The sequence below is a fragment of the Anabrus simplex genome, chromosome 5 (assembly GCF_040414725.1).
Source record: "Anabrus simplex isolate iqAnaSimp1 chromosome 5, ASM4041472v1, whole genome shotgun sequence".
Classification (NCBI taxonomy): domain Eukaryota; kingdom Metazoa; phylum Arthropoda; class Insecta; order Orthoptera; family Tettigoniidae; genus Anabrus; species Anabrus simplex.
The window spans coordinates 258,765,071-258,779,061 of NC_090269.1; the positions used below are offsets into that span (position 1 = coordinate 258,765,071).

General features: G+C 39.4%; 1 protein-coding gene across 1 annotated transcript in view; it reads right to left on the reverse strand.

The window, feature by feature from the left end:
* Positions 1-284: 284 nt before the first annotated feature.
* LOC136874821 (phenoloxidase-activating factor 2) overlaps positions 285-13,991 on the reverse strand; it is a 172,261-nt gene continuing 158,554 nt past the window's right edge. The window contains exon 5 of the mRNA XM_067148498.2: positions 285-2,145. Within this exon, the coding sequence (XP_067004599.2) occupies positions 1,948-2,145 (198 nt within the window). The 3' untranslated portion in view covers positions 285-1,947. The remainder of the gene's footprint in view (positions 2,146-13,991) is intronic.

Genomic DNA, 13,991 nt, shown 5'->3' on the forward strand with positions numbered 1-13,991 from the left:
ATTTATCCCGAATGAGCAATTTTATAGTACCAATATAAATGGTCCGTTATTGGACATTATAAATTTTCCAACTAACTCATTCCTGGTTGCCAGCATTTTGCCCCAGTGTGCTAAGTTGGGCTCATCAGTTGGTAACTGAAAGAAGTCATCTCTTGTTTTGCTTGCAGAAAGCAGTATCATAGATTTTTCTGAAAAATGTTGAACAAAGAATCCAAAAGCCCAAATGTCCAATAACAGACCATTTATATTGGTACTACTAACCGTCTGAGCCACTCAGCCCGGCAAGTTCAGTTTTGAGGTGAAAAATGGCATCTAACATTTTGTTTCTATAGTTCCATCCTGTGCTAGATACTGTTGGCAGGTGTTTTTTTTTTTTTTTTTTTTTTTTTTACCATGTCAGTTGGCAGAGGCCAGGGCAGTACTTATGAAGCAGCCTTGACAACACAGCAGACTTCTCCATTGCCTATTGGCTGCAGCTCAAAACGCTGAAGGCTTCACGTTCACTAAACCAACTATCAAAAAGGGGTAACCTAAGTCTAGTGGTAGTCCATGTCTTGACCCCTGCATATGCCACTAACGATCAATTAAATCATTCTGAATGTAATTTGGTGTTCCACATAATGCAGCAGTAGTTTGAAGGTAGTGGCCTAATTCATCATCAGTTTGAGCGAGGAAGTGTAAAAGTTCCACATAATTGCCCCTCTTGACAGAACCATCCAACTCATCTCTACTCCTAAAAGTTCTTGAAGGACCAAGTAACATACTGCACTTATTAAATAAGACATTATATAACTGTTTCTTTTCATAGCTTCATTGTATTTTCTTTTGGCTATTTTTAAATGCCTCACTTAATGAGAAGTCTATTCTCATTTTGCCAAACCGCACTGGGCAAAAAATGGATGCAACAGGATTATTGAAATTTCATGACACGTGCGTGCAGAACACGGAAACTATCCATATACTTGATATCATCTTTGCTCGAAGCCTTTGTTTCTTTTTGTCATTTAAAAAAGGTGAACATGACCAGCAAAAGAGTCTTGATAATATTTCACTACCGCACAGCCATTGTGATTCTGTACACCATGATACATCAACATGCCTTTCGAAACTTCATGTGATTTAGTCTTCAAGTCTTTTAATTCACAAGTTGGTCTTCTGTTCGAAATAATATTACTTTACTCACTAAATGCATGTGATCCTAAGGAACAGTTTAAAAGGCAACACCTCTCACCATGGCACTGAAGGTCACTGACCCCCAGCCTGGACAAGTTTGCAGTTGAAACTCCAGTGGGCAACATGTGACATAAATAGGAAACATTGTGTATGTACTACGTATCAGTTCAATTCTTTGGCACTAGTTGGCAATCATATCTTTTCTGACACATGTTACAGGAATCTGGCAGATTTAGATTATTGATTAACAAAATTCAAATTATATAATAATATACCTAATTTCTATTTTTCTGTATATTCCTGGCAGCAACACTGGCAATGTAGATGCTATGCCCCTGAAATCATATCTTTTTATAACATCTCTCTACACTGATTAGAACATTACCAGAATGAATATATATTATTTAATCTGTTGTCATGAAAACACAAGTACAAATTAATATGGTTCTCCAGAGATAAAGATTCTACTTTACATCTGTAAGCTTGTTTAGGTTACACACCATCTACTCTAACAGTAACATTTCTGTAACAATTAACTTTTGTCAAACATAGCACAGATCAAAAATTTGCATTTCTAAGAATAAATAAGAAACTTGTTCAGTTTAAGAATGATTATTATAGCACCAACTCTTCTTCCATTACTGGTACATAAATGGTTACCTTTGTACCAATTATCTTACCCTCCTTTGGCTAAGAAAATTGCAATTCTCACACAGTTATTACAAAAGATATTGAATAACTTAGTGATCATCCTCTGTTCTTTGTGATGTAAACTCATGGATGAATTGCTAAATTTTCAAGCTTCATCGATGCAAGTTGAGAGTCAATCCAGTTCCTGAGGAAAGCAACATTTGTGTACACAGCAGGGATCTGGCTATCTTTGCAACCAATGCCCCATGAGACGATACCAGCCTGTATATAACGCAGTGGATCTTTCATCGATTGACACATCAATGGCCCACCGCCATCTCCCTGCAAAGGAAAGGAAACATGGCTTCAAAACATCCTTCAAACCTTTCAGCATAAAAATATTAGAGTATAGATAGAAAATATATGTCAGGAATAAAGTAGAAACAAAGAAATTATTCTAATTATGTATTTGTGTATCTTAAGATGAATTTATACGGCATTCAAACAATCAATACTGACCTGCATTTAAGGCAGTCACCCAGGTGGCAGATTCCCTACCTGTTGTTTTCCTAAACTTTTCTTAAATGATCCCAATGAAATTGGAATTTTATTGAACAAATCCCTTGATAAGTTATTACAATTCCTAGCTCCCCTTTTTATAAATGAATATTTGCCCCAATTTGTCCTCTCAATTTCCAACTTTATGTTCATATCGTGATCATCCTACATTTAAAGACACCACTCAAACTTATTCGTCCACTAAGGTAACTTCACGCCATCCCTCCACTGACAGCTCAGAACATACCACTTAGTCAAGCAGCTCATCTCCTTTCTCCCAAGTCTTCCAAGCCCAAACTTTGCAACATTTTTGTAATGCTATTCTTTTGTCGGAAATCACCCAGAAGAAATCCAGCTGCATTTCTTTGAATTTTTTCCAGTTCTTGAATCAAGTACTCCTGGCAAGGGTCCCATACACTGGAACCATACTCTAGTTGGGGTCTTACCAGAGACTTTTATGCCCTCTCCTTTACATCCTTACTACAACCCCTAAATACCCTCATAACCATGTGCAGAGATCTGTATCCTTTATTTACAATCCCATTTATGTGATTACACCACAGAAGATCTTTCCTTATAACAACACCTACATACTTACAATGATTCCCATCAGGAAAATTCATCCCATCAATGCAGTTATTAAAACTGAGAGGACTTTACCTATTTGTGAAACTCACAACCTGATTCGTTTACCATCATACCATTGCCTACTGTCCATCTCACAACATTATCAAGGTCATTTTGTAGTTCCTCACAATCCTGCAACCTATTTATTGTTCTATACAGAATAAAGTCATCTGCAATAAGCCTTATCTCTGATTCCACTTCTTTGCTCATATCATTTTATATAAGAAAACATAAAGTCTAATAATGCTGCCTTGAGGAATTCCTTTCTTAATTATTACAGGGTCAGATAAAAGCTCCACCTACTCTAATTCTCTGAGTTCTATTTTCTAGAAATATAGCCACCCATCCTGTCACTCATTTTTTCAAATCCAATTGCACTCATTTATGCCAGCAATCTCCCATGATCTAGCCTATCAAATGCCTTAGATAGGTCAATCGCGATACAGTCCATTTGACCTCCTGAATCCAAGATGAAAATGAAAACGAAAACCTACAACATGTTTTCCAGTCATTGACCGGGTCAAGGATGGAATGAAGGAAGCAGATATAGGCTGTTAGTACAATGGGGTCGCCACTCCCAAAGTGATTTATTAATGCCTGATAGATGCTATGAAATGAGAATGGAGAGTGTTGCTGGAATGAAAGATGACAGGGAAAACCGGAGTACCCGGAGAAAAACCTGTCCCGCCTCCGTTTTGTCCAGCACAAATCTCACATGGAGTGACCGGGATTTGAACCACGGTATCCAGCGGTGAGAGGCCGACGCGCTGCCGTCTGAGCCACGGAGGCTCTCCCCTGAATCCAAGATATCTGCTATAATTTGCTGGAATCCTACAAGTTGAACTTCAGTGGAATAACCTTGCCTAAACCTGAACTGCCGTCTATTGAACCAGTTATTAATTTTGCAAACATGTCTAAAATAATCAGAAGGAATGCCTTCCCAAAGTTTATGTGCAATGCATGTCAAACTTACTGGCCTGTAATTTTCAGCTTTATATCTATCATCCTTTCCTTTATACATAGGGGCTGTCATAGCATATCTCCATTCATTTGGTACAGCTTCTTCATGCAAACAATAACCAAATAAGTACTTCAGATATGGTACTATATCCCAACCCATTGTCTTCAGTATATCCCCAGAAATCTTATCAATTCCAGCTGCTTTGCTAGTTGTCAACTTTTGTATCTTATTTTAAATGATGTTGTTATCATAGGTAAATTTGAATACTTCTTTAGTATTAATCACCTTCTCTATCTGGACATTATCCTTGTAACCAACAACCTTTACATACTGCTGACTGAATACTTCTGCCTTTTGAAGATCCTCGCATACACACTCACCTCGTTCATTAATGATTCCTGGAATGTCCTTCTTGGAACCTGTTTCTGCCTTAAAGTACCTATACGTACCCTTCCATTTTTCACTAAAATTTGTATGACTGCCAATTATGCTTGCCATCATGTTATCCTTAGCTAACATTTTTTTGCTAGATTTAATTTCCTAGTAAGTTCCTTCAATTTCTCCTTATTCCACAGCCATTTCTAACTCTATTTCCTTCCAACCTGCACCTCCTTCTTAGTCTCTTCACTTCTCTGTTATAATATAGTGGGTCTTTACTATTCCTCACCACCTTTAAAGGTACAAACCTGTTTTCACATTCCTCAACAACTGCTTTAAACCCATCCCAGAGTCTGTTGACATACTTATTTACTGTTTTGCACTGATCATAGTTCCTTTTTAAAACTCCCTCATGCCTGCTTTATCAGCGATATGTCCTGCTCCATGGCTTATGTCCTGCTCCATGGCTAAGTGGTTAGCATGCTGGCCTTTGGTCACAGGGGTCCCGGGTTCGATTCCCGGCAGGGTCAGGAATTTTAACCATCATTGGTTAATTTCACTGGCACGGGGGCTGGTTGTATGTGTTGTCTTCATCATCATGTCATCGTCATCACGGCACGCAGGTCACCTACGAGAGTCAAATCAAAAGACCTGCACCTGGCGAGCCGAACATGACCTCGGACACTCCTGGCACTAAAAGCCATACACCATTTCATCAGCCATATGGTACTGCCTAATGGTCCTACTTTTTTTTGCTAGTGGCTTTACATCGCACTGATACAGATAGGTCCTATGGTGACGAAGGGATAGGAAAAGCCTAGGAGTTGGAAGGAAGTGGCCGTGGCCTTAATTAAGATACAGCCTCAGTATTTGCCTGGCGTGAAAATGGGAAACCACGGAAAACCATCTTCAGGGCTGCCGACAGTGGGATTTGAACCCACTATCTCCTGGATGCAAGCTCACAGCCCTGTGCCTCTAACCATATGGCCAACTCACCCGGTAGTCCTACTTTTAAGACCATCCTTTCTATCACATTTATTTTTAACTACGACAAAAACAGCTTTGTGATGACTAAAACCATCTATTACTTTGGTTTCTCTATAGAGCTCATTATTTTACCAACACCACATCTAGAATATCCTTTCCTCTAGTTGGTTCCATCACTTTCTGAATCAGCTGCGCTTTCCATATTAACTTATGTGCCATTTGTTGGTCATGCTTTCTGCCATTTGCATTACCTTACCAATTGATATATGGTAAACTGCGATCACCCGCTACAATCACATTCCTATCCATATCGTTTCTCACATAGCTGATTATCATATCAAATAATTCCAAATCAGCATCAGTGCTACCCTTTCCCAGTCTGTACACTCAAAAAGACATCAAGTTGTCTATTATCTGTACACCAAGAATTTCATGTTTGTCATCTTTAACGTCTTTGTTGCTTACAAATTATTTGTTCACTAGAATGAATACTTCCCCTCCTACCATTCTTATCCTATCACTACGATACACACACCAGTTCCTTGAGAAAGTTTCTGCATTCATTATATCATTTCTCAGCCATGATTCAACTCCCATTACAACATCTGGTGAGTATACATCTATTAAATTACCTAATTCTATTCCTTTCTTTACAATACTTCTAGAGTTCAACAGTAACATTTTTATGTCATCCCTACTCGACTTCCAGATCTCTGTACCCATATCACCGCTCCCTAGACAACCCAGTTTCCCTGAAGGTACCTCCCTATTACCCTTCCAAACAAATTTCCTAACTTATACGTACCACTACGGTTTAAGTGAAGGCAGATCCGTATCTCCTACCCACCCATTAGGATCTAGAAATCACAATCCCAGTTTCCCACACACCCACTCCATAGCCTTATTTAAATCCCCATCACCTTCCAATCAATATCCCTCCTACACCATATTCCACTGACAACAATGTCCGCCTCCTTAAACTTCACCCATGCTGCATTTACCAGACCCCATACATCCCCAACTATAATGGTACTTATACTGGCTTGCCTTACGTTGTTGGTACAAATGTGAAAAACTACCACCTTCCTCAACATCTGCCTTAACCTAATTCCTGGATAAAACTCTATCCTGAGCTGATGACCTTAGATGTTAGGCCCTTTTAAACAACAACCATCATCATCACACTCTACCCTGGTCCCCTTCCCTGCACACACTTTCTCCCCATGTCTAACAATGGAATTCTCCGTGTCCAGAGCATCAACCCTACCCACCTCATTTGATCCCCTCCCCTCCTGGTCAGCCCTATCTTTCCGGACGGCTACAGAAGCTACTTCCTCCCCACTTTTCTCCCTCCCATGACCCTATTCCACCTGTCTTTTCCTATACTCTACTCTATATTTGCCTTTCCTACCTTTTCCTTTCAGGGGCTGCCTGGCCGAGGCGGTACAGGCGTGCTCGGTTCACCCGGAAGGACATGGGTTCGAATTCCCGTCAGGAAGTCGTAAAATTTAAGAAACAAGATTTCCACTTCCGGAGGTGCATACGACCCTGAGGTTCACTCAGCCTACACCAAAAATGAGTACCAGGTTAATTCCTGGGGGCAAAAGCAGCCGGGCGTAGAACTAACCACTCTATCCCATCACGTACCGAGGTTAACAATGGTGGAAGCCTTTACCTTCCACTCCTCCAAGGGCCTTCATGGCCTGTACGGAGGTGACTTTGCTTTGCTTTTACCTTTTCTTTTCATCCTGCTTCCACACTTCTCAGCAACAGTTCCCTGTTCCTCATCTTCCCTCTGTTGTTCTATCTACAGTGACTCGTACCGATTTCTCACAGACACCTGTCCTGAATTCTGATCCTGAATAGAACCCTTATCCTGAAATCTCCTTCCCCTTAAAACATTAGATCACCTGTCTTCTACAATTTCCCCCTTTCCTTCCCATCCCTCTTTTACACCTACTGTATATTGTTTGAGGGAGGCCTACCTTCCTTCCTGTCTTCTGAGAGAATGCTAATAAGCTCCCTCAGATTCTCGAACACTCTCCCCCCTCATAGGGTAAACCATACAGTTATTGGCCACTTAAGGATAATTTGAAGTTTGTTATTCAATAAAATTCATGAATGGCAGTAAATAATTTTTTTAAACAGATTTTTGCCATAGTTATTTATTTCTAATACAAGAAGGACTAAGACTCTTGTGATAAAATAATATTACAAATTTATACATTAAATTATTCATAAGTTTGTAAAATTGTATAGTTATTGGCCACTTCTGACAGTAATTGTCCACATGTGGTACAGTAATTGGCCACTCCATACTTCTACTGGTGATGTTGTATCTTGGGTTTATTGAACAATCTAGAAACTCCTATATAACAGTGTATCATACTTTTCTTGGAACACAGTCTTAAATTCTACGTTTTACTAGGTTATATAGTTCACCAACTTCATCATCATCATCATCATCATCATCATCATTCACACTATTGTCAGTGAAATCTTCAATTTCACTGGCTGATTTCACATTGTAGCAGAAATGGCAAAGGAACCCATCCTCGTCCTCAGGCAGGGGAATATGATTTTTGTGGTTGTTAGGTACACATTTTTCGTGAAATGAACTGCGGCAATCGTCACAACGTATTTCCCTCCCATTTTTTACTTTGCCATGGCAGATGCAACACGATACTTCATTTCCACCTTTCCCAAATAATTTTCTTTTAATTGTGCATCTGTCGCGTTCCTTGCATTCCTTTTCTCCTTTCTGTTCTGCACGTTTCCTTTTTCGTTGTTCTTTCTCTTCCTCTGCGGCAAGTTTAGCAAGGCGCTTCTTCTGAAATATGTCTTGATATTTTTTTGATGTCACAGCAAATGGCTGTCTGTCTGTGATCTTCTTTCCCTTACGCTTAGGAGTTTCAGGCCAAACAAGAAATTCCTCCATATGGTCTAAACGGGCTTTTTTGATTACTGAGGTAGTCGTGCTGGTTGAACCCTTTTCCTCCTCTCCTGTGTACATTCTCTTGCTGGAGATATTGCTAGTTTCTGCTCTTATTTGGCTGTTCTGTGAGACATTATTTGGGATCACATTGCTAATGATATTTCCTTCCCCGTTTCTCTCAGGAGTCCCACTAGTGGATTGGCAATCAATATCCTTCATATTGGATAAGTGGCTGTAACACTGAATCATGCCACTTGCTGTGCTGCTTGATTCAGCGCCTGACATTTGCCTGAAGTTCTTCTCTTTCTTGAAATATTTCCATATTCGGAACAAAGAGTGAAAATCTTCGCTGCTTTCTCGCAGAACCGTCCCATCGCTCTTCTTAAATGTTTCAATTTTTTCAGCTCCTACAATGCTGAAAAATGTGTCATAATTCATAACTACATTTGAGATATTTTCATCATTGCAGGGAATCTGTCCCTGCTCCTTTGGGACCGCTGTCACATTAGATTTCCCCAGACATTTGGACTAATCCACTGCATCAGGATTTAAAGGACAAATACCACATACTTCAAAACCTTTCGCCAGGGTTTTAGGTTTGGCAGCAGACTCAACTACCTTCTTCAACAGAGGTGCAAATGACAATTTGTTTAGAACCTCACCTGGATGATTAGAATACCAATCATGCACTGCCTTTCGCCAGCATACTTTCAGGGGCCGAAACACAGCAACATCTGCAGGTTGTAAGATGCGGGTAGCATTTGGATACAGTGCTATTATTTCAATCTGTAAATCACTGCACAAGACACTTAATTGATAAGTTAGGTGTGATTTATGTCCGTCAACAAACAATACTACTGGCAGTGTTATACCTTCAGACACAAGAAAGGGGTGAAACACATTTGCTATATATTCAAAAAACACCTCGGAAGTCATCCACCCACTGTCGCTTCGAGCGATTCCCCATTCCTTGGGAACAGATTCCGAAATCTTTTCAGGAATTCTTTTATAGGGATAGACAATCATTGGACAACATGTTTTCCCACTGGCCGAAAAGGTGAACATAACAGTTATGTTCTCCTTAGAAGGTCCCTCCTGTACCAAATACACATTTTTTGCCTCCTTCTTCACCAGCACTCGACCCGTTGAGGGACATATTTGGAAACCTGTTTCATCTCCGTTGAAGACTCTAGATGGGTCTTTCATAGCCTCTTCAAGATTTTTCTCTTTAATGTACTCCTTTACTTCGGAAAACCACTTCCTAACATCACTTTCCGAGACACGTGAACTTGCTGCTGTTACTGACTCACTTGTTCTCTCTGTTATTTGAGGATGACGATGCAGGAAAGCCTATAAACAAGAAAGAGAACTCAATATTTTCAGAAGAATTTACAGTTACATGGATACTAATCAAAAGTTCTACGAATATATTATTACCTTCAGCCAGCCTTCACCTGGGCGGTTGTTCCTGAAAGGGTTCGGCCATGGATTTAATGTCAAAAAATTCTGTATGCTGGAAATTATGTCTTCTCTCTTTCTCGGAAAACCTTTCCTTGCCATTTCGAGAATCCACCTAGAAATATTAAATTTCCTTTCCATTGTTAGGAACCATCACAATAATGCAAAATATCTCTCTACTTCATGTTACACATTATGAATCATCTTAGGCTAACCTGACTAAAGTATCCTCCTCTTCCTTCGTGAGAACTGGCGATAGACCAAAAGAATCTTTGTGAGCAGGGTTTTTCAATTTAAATTGTAGACTGGTTCATGGTAGGCCATATTTTTTCGCCACGGCTCTCAGAGATTTATCAGGATCATTGTGTATTTCCGCTATTGCTGCTTCCATAGCAGCAGGATCGTATTTTGGAAGTTTAGGCATTTTTAAAATTACCTACAAAGTACTAATCAAAAATTCTTACAGTAATGGACCACACCCAAAACAGTTATTGGCCAGGTGGCCATTAACTGTATAGGTTGCTTTTATTACAAAAACCAAGGAATATTGATATTCTGATCATATAAGAAGCTTATCTACCGCATAAAAAGTATGATTTTTATACACTCCCAAAACACAGCTATTGGCCGGGGTGGCCAATAGCTATGTAATGCAATTTTTTCAGTTACAGTTATTGGCCACCCACGTGAATGGTACACACTGCAATGATTCTTATAAATTATCACATTAACTCATTGGTTATTAACTTAACTCACTTCAGTAACCTTGCCTGGAGTGTAGGACAGTATCAAAACACTATCAGAGATATTTCAAATAAGTCCTGACGCTAAAGAAATTCACAAGAAATATCACAATATTAAACACTGTGCCAGTTGAGTGCCACCATTTTGAACTCTCGCAGATAATGGAGGGAAAAAGTTCCATGCTCATGGAGAATAAAGGATAGGTCTGCCATCTGGTGACAAAAATCAGACTTTAAATGCTACAACTGCCTTGTAATTGAACTTTAAATCAGTACTGGCCAATAACTGTAAGGTGGCCAATTACTATACGGTTTACCCTACTCCTTAACGCCTTGCCACACACAAAGTTCCTCTGAAGGCTGGTTGAAATAGTGACTGCTGCTTGTTTTTGTTTTTGGTGTTTACTGTTTGCTTTACGTCGCACCAAAACACTCAGGTCTTATGGTGACGATGGGATAAGAAATTACTTGGATTGGGAAGGAAGAAATTGACCATGGCCTTAATTAAGGTACAGCCCCAGCAATTGCCTGGTGTGAAAATGGGAAACCATCTTCAGTGCTGCCAACAGTGGGGTTTTGAACCCCTTATCCCCTGAATGCAACCTGACAGCTCATCATCATCATTGTACTGTTTCAGTTTCCCGGGTACTGTTAATGAGCCTCTTCCACTTCTTCCTGTCCATATACAACTTGTTATGGAGAACATCATCCACTGTCCATCCTCTGGTAACTAGATCAACCTTGATCATGTCCGTCCATCGGGTTTTAGGTCTTCCTGCAGGTCTTTTCCGCTCCACCTGAAGAGCTACGCGACTGAAACTGCATGGCCAACTCACTCATTGCTTACTGCTTTTAAGAGGAGGTTCAACTAGATAACCATCCCCTCTAAATTTCAATCAGAAGAAGAAAGAGGAGGAAGTTTGTCTCTTCAATGAATGAGGATATAAGCATAAGAAAGGAGAGAGTCACAAAGGGCACGAAAATGAAATACTTCCAGGCATCGCAAACAATAGGTCAGAAAATAACAACCGGGTGAGTTGGCCGTGGAGTTAGGCAGTGCAGCTGTGAGCTTGAAACCAGGAGACAGTGGGTTCGAACCCCACTGTCAGAAACTCTGAAGATGGTTTCCCGTGATTTCCCCATTTTCACACCATGCAAATGCTGGGGCTGTATCTTAATTAAGACAATGGCCACTTCCTTCTCACTCATAGGCCTTTCCTATCCCATCATCATTAGAAGACCTATCTGTGTCGGTGCGACGTAAAGCAAGTCCTAAAAAAAATAAAGAAGAAAAAATTTGACCAGGAGAGGTGGCTTCAGTGACTGCCAGAAATACCAAATACAAGCTGAAGAAAGTTAACATTTATAGACATGTAATTCGGCAGCTTTAAAATAATAAAACACCATCATTCAACCACAAATGAGAAAAACTGTTCAAAGTTATCTTTATTTTTAAAAATTCTATATACCTATTTATTGTGGTTTAACTCTAGGTACAGTACATACTAAACTATTTTACCATTATACATTAGATACATTAAAAATACTGGTTCATGAATGAAAAAGGCTGACAGTTCTCTTTAATAAGAAATGAAAACCTACAGCCTGTTTCCAGTCATTCAACCAGGTCAGGAATGGAATGAATGTAGCCCCCATTTAGCTGCAACGAGGATGGGAATTGTACCAGCTACCAAAGCCTGTTGGACTCCTCTGGGGCAATGATTAATAAGTGACAGATGAAACAAAATGACACTGGAGAGTGTTGGAGGAATGAAAGATGACATGGAAAACCAGAGTACCCACAAAAAATCCTGTCTCACCTCTGCTTTATCCAGCACAAATCTCACTTGGAGTGACAGGGATTTGAACCATGGAACCCAGTGGTGAGAGGCCAGTGTGCTGCTGCCAGAGCCACGAGGGCTCATTGGTTCTCTTTAAATAAATTCAAATTATATTTCTTCAAAAGAAAACAATTACAGTTAAATAAGAGTTTACTGGATGGTACCATATGAATTGGTGAATATGAGATTCATACGATAGGTAAAACATCTGCTCTTTTAACAGTTACATATGAGAAACTAATGAATACAGCTTTTGAAATAATATAGGCTACATTCATGTTTTTTCATTCATCATCCACTGAAAAGTCTTCTTATTTTCAAAATCATGACATCTTCAACCTCTGAACTGGAGAGAAGTTATTAATAAAAAGGCCAGGCCTCCTGGGATATAAGATGACCAACAAAGACAATATCCTTAAGCTTCTTCTCACTTATGGACTTTCCTTAAGTCCACAAGAAAATCAACTTAGCTAAATGAAAGCAGTTTGAAGGTCTTCTTTGCTGTTTACTCTTAATATAAACTTGAATGACACCTCCAAGCAAATGACTAGTTTTTGTTTGAAGGACAAATGGGTTGCTCCTCATCCTGATGATAGCCCCATCCCGTGTAGTCCACACCCGGAGATCTGAATGGAGGATTATTTTACCTCCAAAATATTTTACCCGGGAGGAAGTCATTATCAGTACATCATAATTTCATTAATTCATTCATTCAGAGAGAGCTGCATGTTCTCGGGAGTTAGTTACAACTGAATACTTCAGCCTTCTGTAAGTCCTTACATATACACTCCCCTTATACATTAATGATCCCTAGAATATCATTCTTGGAACCTCTTTCTGCCTTAAAGTATCTATACATATCCTTCCATTGCTCACTAAAATTCATTTGGCTGCCAATTATATTTGTCATCATGTTATCCTTAGCTGATTCTTTTCACTAAATTCAATTTCCTAGCAAGCTCCTTCAGTCTCTCCTCACTCATGCAACCATTCCTAACTCTAGTTATTTCTAATCTGCACCTACTTCTCAATCTCTTTATTTCTCTGTTATAATATAATGGGTCCTTACTAATCCTTACCACTTTTAAAAGTACATACCTGTTTTCACACTCCTCAACAAATGCTTTTAACCCATCCTACAGGCTCTTTACATTTTTTTTTTTAACCACTCTCCATTGATCATAATTGCTTTTCAAAAATTTCCCCGTGCCTCTCTTATCAACCTTACGATATTGCCTAATAGGTCCTACTTTTACGACATTGTTACGTATTGCCTTTATTTTTAACTACAACAAACACAGCTTAATGATCACTAATACCATCTATCACTCCAGTTTCTCTATAGAGCTTATCTGGTTTTATCAGTACCACATCTAGAATATTTTCCTTCCTGATTCAACTCTCCTTCCGATATTAATTTATTGACCATTTGTCATTCGCATTACCTTCCCAGTTAACATTTGGAGAGTTCAGATGACCCACTATAACAACATTCCTTGCTGTGTCATTCCTGACATAGCTGATTATCTTATCAAATAATTCTGCATCGGTGTCAGCAGCAGTCTTGCCAGTTCTGTACACCCGAAAAAATATCAAGTTGCCTATTATCTCTACAGATAAGTCTTATACCTAGAATTTCATGTTCCTTATCCTTAACTTTTCATAGCTTAATAATTCACCAGTATGAATACCCCCCCCCC